General features: G+C 45.9%; 2 protein-coding genes across 2 annotated transcripts; one reads left to right on the forward strand and one right to left on the reverse strand.

The window, feature by feature from the left end:
- The first annotated feature begins 4,535 nt into the window (after positions 1-4,535).
- F5B22DRAFT_632143 (heterokaryon incompatibility protein-domain-containing protein) lies at positions 4,536-6,765 on the forward strand. Its single transcript, XM_047976657.1, has one exon. The coding sequence runs from the start codon at positions 4,637-4,639 to the stop codon at positions 6,470-6,472; it is 1,836 nt and encodes a 611-aa protein (XP_047824666.1). The 5' UTR covers positions 4,536-4,636; the 3' UTR covers positions 6,473-6,765.
- Positions 6,766-6,886: 121 nt separating this feature from the next.
- F5B22DRAFT_58276 (uncharacterized protein) lies at positions 6,887-8,637 on the reverse strand. The gene is made up of 4 exons (XM_047973324.1): positions 8,048-8,637; positions 7,729-7,984; positions 7,218-7,667; positions 6,887-7,167 (listed from the first exon to the last, which is right to left on the reverse strand). Exons 1-4 carry the CDS (start codon positions 8,536-8,538, stop codon positions 6,991-6,993), a joined length of 1,374 nt encoding a protein of 457 aa, XP_047824667.1. The 5' UTR covers positions 8,539-8,637; the 3' UTR covers positions 6,887-6,990.
- Positions 8,638-8,996: the final 359 nt, after the last annotated feature.

Genomic DNA, 8,996 nt, shown 5'->3' on the forward strand with positions numbered 1-8,996 from the left:
GTGTTTTTTTTTTTTTTTTTTTGTTTTCCTGTGCCCTTTTTTCCTTACACCCTTTTTTTTTTTTTTTTTTTTTTTTTTTTTTTTTTTTTTTTTTTTTTTTTTTTTTTTTTTTGCCCTTCCAAATGGTGGTGTGCTTATGAATGAACCAGGGCCACCTGAAAGTCTTACTCTGATTCCCTTGGGCATCTTGGCATCGGGCTTATGCTTCCAACAGCACCCAGACCAAAGATATTGCTGGTGCCTTGCATGGGGCAGCGCGTAAAAACCGGTTCCGGGATCCGGATAGGGCGAGGGCGTAAATGACTATCAGTCAATATTAGATTTTTTATTTCGCAACGTTTGCTTCCAGGCGTCGACGCTTGCACTCCAATACACGGATAACGGATAGCTATGGGTGCCCGCAGCCTGTCCAGACTGATCGCTAGGACTCCACCTGATCGATGCGACAGGTTTCAATTCCAGTGAGTCAGTGAGACGGGACAGGACATAACGTATGACTCCCAGCCACCCACTTGGGTTGGGGATCGGGTATCACAGCTTACTTAGACTACCTGCAGTATTGCTCATGCGCCGCGGCAGATACGGCTGGGTGCCACGGAAGAGGCTGACAAGGCGCCTGTATTGCCAATCAAGGGCCCCGAGCAAAGTGCCCTCTCAATAAAGCTGTGAGAATGAGGAGGGCCTGGACCAAAGAATGACTGCTACTATAGGTATCTGTGTGAGTATGTCTGGTGTTACTGTTTCACCGATATGCAGACGCAGCCATCTTTCTTCCCAACCATGTCACCCCGGCCATCCTATAGTCGCACGTCATCGTATCAAAATAGCAGCATATATGTAACCATATGATAGTATGCATCACTACTGTATGTAGAACGATTGCTCAGCGCAGGCAGGCAGGCAGGTAGTAGGTAGGTATGCAAGTGGATGCTGTGCGTGCCATGGCTGGCCAACGTCAGCCGGCAGCGAATCGTGTGTGGGATGCGAACATGGAGCAATGTTAGTTCTTACCAGCCGTTTTTTCGTTTCCTTCTTATTCCCTCGTTTCATTTTCCTTTTTCTGTTTCGCCTTTTGCCCTGATCTTCACTTTGGGGGCCAGATAGAGAGGCTGGAGGGATTAGGTAGATCATGTTCAACTTCAAGTTCAACCTCAACTGTGGATTGTAAGGCTAAAAGGTTGAATCATATAGCCTACTTCGCCTCCCGGGTTACGGAAACGCATGCAACATGCATGCGATGCACCTCAACCGCCGAAAAGTACACTGCCGACCTACTAGTGTAGTAGTATACATGTGGATTGCTACATAGTAAGTAGGCGGACCTTTCCCAGCCTCCCGCTGGCTTCCGCTTCTAATTCGGGAGCCTGAACAGATGTTCAACTGGTACGGCAACGGTAAAGGCGGCCAACTAATCTGGGCCAATGAAGTTAGTTCTCGACCAGCCCTCCAAGATATCCATCAGGGCACTTATCTTTGGTAGAATTTGTTCTGAACTACGAACTAAATTGGGACAGATGAAAACGTAAACTATCACACAACTTTCAGTGCGACATTCTTGCTAAACTTGAAACTTAAGTGATGAAATATGCAACTGAAAATTTGTCCTACCTAGATGCACAGACATGCATGCATACTGAAATTCTTCACCAAATTCCAGAGTATCGTTCTCTTTGAAACAGAAAAGAGGGGAAATGGGATTTCAAAAAGCCACACAATGACGCTGGGCGCAAGGTCTGCCCAGCCGAGACCACGACCCCTCATCTGATCCCTACGCTACCGTACATAATACATGTCATATCCCCTTTTGATCATGCATGTCATCATCATCGGTGGTGCGCAGCCAGGGGGCAGAAACAAGTGAAGATTGAGTCAAAAAGGTACTAAGACGAAGAGAGCTAAACCCCAAGAACTTCCACCAATCGTAGCCATAGGTGTGGTAACATGGTCGTCGCCCTTTTTGCATCTGTAAAAGGAGGGGTTACATCTGTCCTGCAGAGGAAGAAACAAAAATAAGAAACAACTCTGCAATCAGGACGAGATGCTGATACAAGCCGGGCAAATCTTCCTGATGATGGTGTCAAGCCCTTGCTTTGCTTTTTTCTTCTCTGCTTGACCTTCGCGCCCAACAAGTGCAAGATCACATGTGTATGTCACCCATACTTCATGCCGGAGATCCTTCCATGCGTATTCCTTCGTTTGCCGGATCAAGGCCGCCATACCGCGGGCAGAACAGGGCACCGCACCCGCAAACTCGGGCGCGGAAAACCCATGCCGTGCTGCTTGACTAGCTTCTCGACCCCGCGCCAGCACTTATCTTCACGATGGCGTACAAACGCAACGCGGGCAACAAAAGTGCCCCGTATCAAAGAGTCCATGAATATCAAGAACAAGGTAAGTAAGCCTCGCAGATAGTAATATCTCTCGCCGATATACTCATCACCTGGGCGTATTATTAAACAGGGTGAGGTAATCCGCATTCTCCTAGCGTTTACGAGCGCAAATTCATCCCATCTTTTTTGCATGTCAGACTGTAACTGCAACCCCCAATATCTGTACACCTCAAATAGCTACCTACAGACAACTACTTTCTTACTAAGTCGCTTAGCTCATAATAGCCTTACTAAGCCCTGATAAACACTACCGCAATTGCCTGTGGCTGTATTCTTAGTATATAGATTGACGGGTCTGATCTAGAGTAGCGCAATGCAACTAACCCACGCTTTCTGGAACGCGAATGGGTGGTCAGGCGCCGCCACAGCGGCGGCACTTTTTGGGGGAATACTAGAATCCTGTCTGCATTCCTCTAGCAGACTTAGGATAGCACTACTCCTAGCTAGTGCATCGTCTTCTGTGTAAGTAGCCGCTCGAGAACAAGTATCTTTTGCCGGTTGACGTGTTTTGCTTTATGCCCCTTTGTGGTTAGCAGATATCTATCATAGACTTACAGGCAAGGAAGGCAAGGATATCACCATGCCATTATGCCATATGGTACGCTATGCTAGACTTCCACGTGTTTGAACTGTGGATTATAGTAGGTAGTCTCATCCGTGCAGAAGGAATACCTATAGACAGAGACTCAGATAGAAACCATTCCCCATATAAGCTCGGCGACCGCGCCACACCCGGGCCGTGAAGACCACACCGTGGCCATGCCGTCGGGACCGATATAGGAAAACCGTATGTAGCCGTGGTTGCTGATAGAATGCACTTTTGGGTTCGTATCAGCTAAAGTGATCACGCAAACCCCTTGGCCGCGAGTAGCGCAGATAGATGAGGGAAGGCAGGCAGACAAATGCATAAACGAGACGGATCCATGCATCGTCAACTCCGACGTTGGTGCCCGTGTCCGCCGGGTACGCACAGTATGGTACGGAGAATGATAGTTTGACACGTGTTGCGGTATTCTGCTTGCCCGGCGTACCGACGGCGGTCGATGTAGACTTGAGAATAGACTTAGGGTGATGCTAATGTAGTATAGCTTGTAGGAGCTGTATAGCCTCGCCCAGACATAGTAAAGTAGTTGCCGGCGGCCTTTGATCGTATTTAACGTGTGGGACCCTCGCGGAAACCTTCCGGGCTAAGTGCCCTCCGTGTAACAACCGCTCGTATAGTCTCAGTAGTTATCCTTGGGAGTCATCTGCTACGTCTTGCTTATTGGTGAAACTGCCGTATCGTCTTGTAATATACGAAGGACGTAATTGACGCTTCTAGCTTAAACTTGACCACGGCTAGCAATGCAATTGTATACAGCTTGCTGTGATATCCCTTGCCGCCGTTCTCATCAAAATAGTCTTGCTCTTGTTGCTCCGTTCCCTGACCTTTGTTGGGCCCAGCTGGGGAGCACTTCAAGCTCAAGTCGTGAATTTTGAGTGAAAATCATTATAAATACATGTTATATCCCTGGTTAGTTGTCATGAGTCTAATTCTTTTTGCGTTAAAGTAGATTTTGAGCCCCTATATAGGAAGATGACGGCAGATATTAGATCGGAATTTGAGTTAGAGCTCATATAATCATCTGAGTTCTTTAAGTATGATTTATTACGCGACGTGACAGAGTGTTCCTGATGCTGGAAGGTGTCGGCCTACCTAAGATTTAAGCTGGTTAATCTCAACTACAGCCTTAATTTCAATACTCATCTCACCTCTAACCAGGGAGAGGTATAATCTCAACAAGTTGTGAATCGCTTTTCTATGGATTTCAGACTCGACGAACAGATTTTTTTTAAAAACAGCAAGATAAAGCCATGAATGATTTGCGCATCTGATCAGTCTTCCCATCAGCCCCTCCATCAGCTTTTAGGTAGTCGAGTATTCCTTGCTGTTCCATGCGAATATTACCGCTCGTCGCTGTAGTTAATCTTACTCGAAATTTTGACATCATCGAGTAAGACGGGGTTTTCTACATTCAATAACGGCAGCTTCATGCACAGGCGACCCAGAAACTTCATATCTCATAAGTGTTATTGCATATGGCGGGGTAGTGTCACTCAGCTATACCTTGTCGCCAGGCTGAGACGTTAAGGTGGCGTCGGCAACCCGTAAGCAGTCTTGAAGAAACGAAGAAACGCGACCGTCATTCAAAACTAGTAGCTGCAATCTAGGGTCAGATATCACGGCTAGGATCAAATTACCAACAATGTGGCTTATAAATACATGCAAGCTTGAGTTGGTCTTTCACTCATCTGAGCCGCCAAACGAATATATGATCCTGTCACACACTTGGGAAGATGGCGAAGTTACGTTCCAGGACTTCCGGGATCTCAGGTTCGCGCGTACTAAGAAGGGATTCTCTAAGATTGAAGAGACCTGCCGCTTAGCCCGAAAAGCCACGCTTGAATGGGCCTGGGTCGACACTTGCTGTATTGATAAAACGAGCAGCGCCGAACTGAGCGAGGCCATCAATTCAATGTTCCGATGGTACCAGAATGCTGCCATATGTTGTGTCTACTTGTCAGATCTGCCACCAGAAGGTGGGAATGCTCCTGATAAGCTCCAAATCAACCGTCACTTGATCAAGAACGGCGCAGAGAAACTCTCTAAGGGTGGGCTGGATCTTTTACATGGGGAGGTCTCTCAGGATTCCTCGGATGGATCAATGGAGGATAGCTCCTGGACAGAACTTCACCTCCCAAATTGTCGATGGTTTACCCGAGGCTGGACGCTCCAAGAACTTCTTGCGCCTCGCAGTGTTCTATTCTACGACAACCAATGGAATCTAAGGGGAACTAAGGAATCATTGAAATATCCGCTCTCAAAGATTACCGGAATCGACATGCAAGCTCTCATGGGGTCACGGCCGCTTGAAGATTATCCTATTGCGGTTCGAATGTCATGGTGTTCAAAAAGGGAGACTTCGCGATCGGAAGACCTAGCGTACTGTCTACTAGGTATTTTTGGCGTATACATGCCAATGTTATATGGCGAAGGAACGAATGCTTTCATTAGACTGCAGGAAGAAATCTGCAAAACCACAGACGATCTCTCAATTTTCGCTTGGGTATCGTTGAAGGCACCAAGTTTCCACTACCCGTACCGCGGCCTCTTTGCAATATCACCTGCAGAGTTTTCCGCCTGTCGCGGTTTAACACGGTTTCCACCCAGCCGTAGGAGAGACATTGGCTTCAGGGTTACTAACAACGGGCTAACATTTGATAAAGCCCTTATCTATTGTCCCAATACACGACGAAGTATCTTATTGTTGGACTGTTTTCACCAGGAACTCAAGGGAGTGCAAAACCCAAGACCTGTTGGAATATACCTTGCTCAGATAGGCGACCAATTTGTCCGCCATATCTACTCGAGGCTTTACAAGATGGATCAATACACGACTAAGAAACTAAGCGTTCAAGCTCTAAATGTCAGAAAGTTTGTATCCCCAAGAGAGGCAGTTCCCCTATTCCTCGAGTCAGAAGTTGCAGTAACACTGAGGCTTCCGGTAAATACCAAGAAGATAAGCTATCTACCCCGTCCGCAAAGAGACTCTGCAACATCTTTAGTAGAGAGAAGTTTCGATGAGTTAATATGGGCTATAGACGACCCGGCATATCTGGCGTATTGTTTATTTCAAGTCGATGCATCTTCTTGGGAGACTAGCCACCGAAGACATTATTGCTCATTCAAAGCCTTGGTAGCCTGGGGGCTCGACGCGAGAGATGGCTCCAACAAAGCATTTGTCTGGACAGAGCAATCCTTTCTCTGGCCTAGGATATCTGGGATAGTGGACTCTAGCCCGAGTGAAGAGCGATCCATTTGGCCTAAGAATTACGTCCTTAGAGATCTGTTGCTTGAGAAGAATCAATTCGACAAGGAACAACAAGAGCAGCTAGAAGCTAAATACACTCATGTAGGAATCATGGTGGTTGTCAAAGCAGTCAAAAATAGCAATGGAAGACAGCTTGAGATCAAAATTGAGAGGCCGCGTCCATACTTTCCCTCTTGGAATCTCCCTTCATGGATTGATTCCGATGAATAGTGGTCTACCTTATCGTGCGAATGTAATTTACAAACTAAATAACGAATGACCTCAAGGTGGTTCCTATGGGCAAGGATATCCGTATGTCGTAGGTCTGACTATGAAGAGAGGAGATGTGCGAAGACGTTGTGTCTGCAACACCAATGCCGTCTACCCATGCGATCATGCGTGGCTTAATGGCGGATAAAAGAGGCTTGCATGTGTGGACGAGATCCTCTACGGACGACCTGGTGTTCGAAACATGGTAAAATTTGGTGGAAGTTTTGGCTAGGTATGGTGTATTTTGGGGCGGGTAATTTACATCAATCATAAGACTGAAAGAGAATTAGGCACTGCGATCAATTCTATGTGATTATTGCATTCAATCCATAGTGCCGTCAGCAGCACACTCGATCATATTACTTAATCACTAGTAATAATATGATCATAAGCTAGGAGTCGACCTTTGGTGAACTCGAATTCATCACATCCCATGGGTCAGCACCACAAGGATCGTCACACCACACCCTCTCACAGCGTCATACTGTTAACTGAAGTTGTGCCATCAACATGTCATCAAGTGGCTTGTAGGCATCATCGAAACCTTTTGTCTTTGGGGTCTCAAGAACGGACTTGCCTGCCGTCATAATCAAGCGTTCAGGCGCAGGGTGTTCCAAGTAAGGTCTTGCTCGCGATCTATGTGCTGAACGGAACATCTTGGGCGACCGATCAGCCTGATCCGAGTGAGACGATATAGGTGACTTACTCTCATGTAATTGGCAATATTCTTAAAGTATTTCTTGAGTTCTACATCGCCGTCGTCCAACTTGTGGCGGAAAGAGTGGTTTTTGATTGCTAGGGAGAGCCGTCGCTGGTTAACAGGGATATACCGTTCCATGTTCTCATCTGACAAATACCGGTCGAGGTCCAAAAAGGCGTCGATGGTGCTGAAGAAGAGAAGCTGGTTGCCTGATAAGCCGTCATGCTTCTCAAACTTGCCATTCACAATTCTTCCAACCCCCCAAGCCTGAAACCCTTGTACGTGGCTCAGCCAAACAGCATGAGCTATTTTAGAGTCTCTCAGGTTATCAAAGAAAATAGGAAGTAGCTTTTTGATTTGTTTAGCAATGTTTTTAACGTGCCTTATACACCCTTTTTTCCGTTGATCTGCAAACGCGGTGGTAGCCAATGCTATCTCGTAGTATATCGGGAACGCCTAAGAGAACGTAAGATCCGATCTAACTGCAGCTTACTAGGTGGTATTGGATTCTACTTACTAGCACTTCGATGTTAAAGAAGATACGTGAGAATATATCCTCGGCCGTAGCGATTTTGTATGAATCGGTAATATTAACTTTGTAGAATCTTTTTCCACATTGATCGAAGTTAAGTAAGATATTGGATGTCATGTTGCCGCTCTCCCCACTCAGTTCAAAGTGCCTCTGGAGATAAGACCAGGGGACATTGAGCTCCATAGGAAAGTCTAGCATGATCTCATTCTGTGCTTGTTTGACAACTGGAATAGTGCCCCATCTGATCCATGGTTAGGCGAATAATAGATTACAGCAACTGAGTGAAGTCTAATAAAAAACGTACCGGTAGGCATGACGACAAACAGCCACACAGCAGTACACAGCATTATATATCTCTTGCGTTAAAGATCGACTACCCTCGAGTTTGAATCGTTCTAAAACATGCTTGACTTCTAGGATATTGACCCGCTCACATAGTAGCCTGCTCATTTTGTGTCGAAATTCCTCTATTCGCTGTTTATTGATATCATCGTCAAGGGCGGGGATAGCTGTTGAAAGGTTGGGTATAAGTTCCAAGTAAATATCCTGGTATGGTTGAAAACAAGAGGGCAGACGGTTATGAGCAGCTCTAGGAGGCCAAAGCCCTGCTCCATCTTCGCTGACTAATCTAAAAAGAGCGGAAGCCACTTCGTTTTTAGAAGCTAGGTCCTTCAAATCTAGAATCCTGCCAGCGTTATCATATTTGTTTTCTATGTTCACGAGGACCCAAGTAACCCATCGGGCAATCCCCAGGATCGCTACCATAGAAACAACCAAAATAATCACAAATATCATCGTGGGGTTCTAAATAGATCAATAAAGGGGGAGCAACTAAGGAGTGGGAGAGTGGTAAGGCGATAGTAGATCTTGTTCTACAAGCTAAGAAGCCCTTGCGTAAGCGTACCCTTGTGCTAATATTCAAAAATAGGTTTTCCCATATTTGCGCCATGACTACTTATACTAATTGTGAATCACCATGCATACAACTAAGATTAGCTTGGATTGGTGAGCCCTTGGCGTTAACATTGGATTGGCGCCCCGATAGAACCGCACAATATAATCCATGGAGTGATTTGGTGGTTCAAGGCATAAATGGTTAATAATTTGCCATTCCGAACATCATTATATAGTTGATCACGCTATGAAAATACCGTGAAAGCTAATACGAGGTAACAAGAGATTCTCTACTAAGTGAGGTACTAAGAGTAACTACTTCCTGTGATAACCATTCCACATTTGAATTATATGAGCTA

Source organism: Xylaria bambusicola, assembly GCF_022495145.1.
Source record: "Xylaria bambusicola strain CBS 139988 unplaced genomic scaffold F5B22scaffold_110, whole genome shotgun sequence".
In the NCBI taxonomy this organism is placed as follows: Eukaryota; Fungi; Ascomycota; class Sordariomycetes; order Xylariales; family Xylariaceae; genus Xylaria; species Xylaria bambusicola.

What these genes read in the sequence shown, in the direction of transcription:
- F5B22DRAFT_632143 (XM_047976657.1), top strand. Translation starts at nt 4,637, where the DNA reads ATGTGGCTTATAAATACATGCAAGCTTGAGTTGGTCTTTCACTCATCT.
- F5B22DRAFT_58276 (XM_047973324.1), bottom strand. Translation starts at nt 8,538, where the DNA reads ATGATATTTGTGATTATTTTGGTTGTTTCTATGGTAGCGATCCTGGGG. An exon ending in GTTTGTCGTCATGCCTACCG is followed by an intron (nt 7,985 to 8,047) that starts GTACGTTTTTTA and finishes ACCATGGATCAG; the next exon opens with ATGGGGCACTATTCCAGTTG. An exon ending in ATATTGCCAATTACATGAGA is followed by an intron (nt 7,168 to 7,217) that starts GTAAGTCACCTA and finishes CGGTCGCCCAAG; the next exon opens with ATGTTCCGTTCAGCACATAG.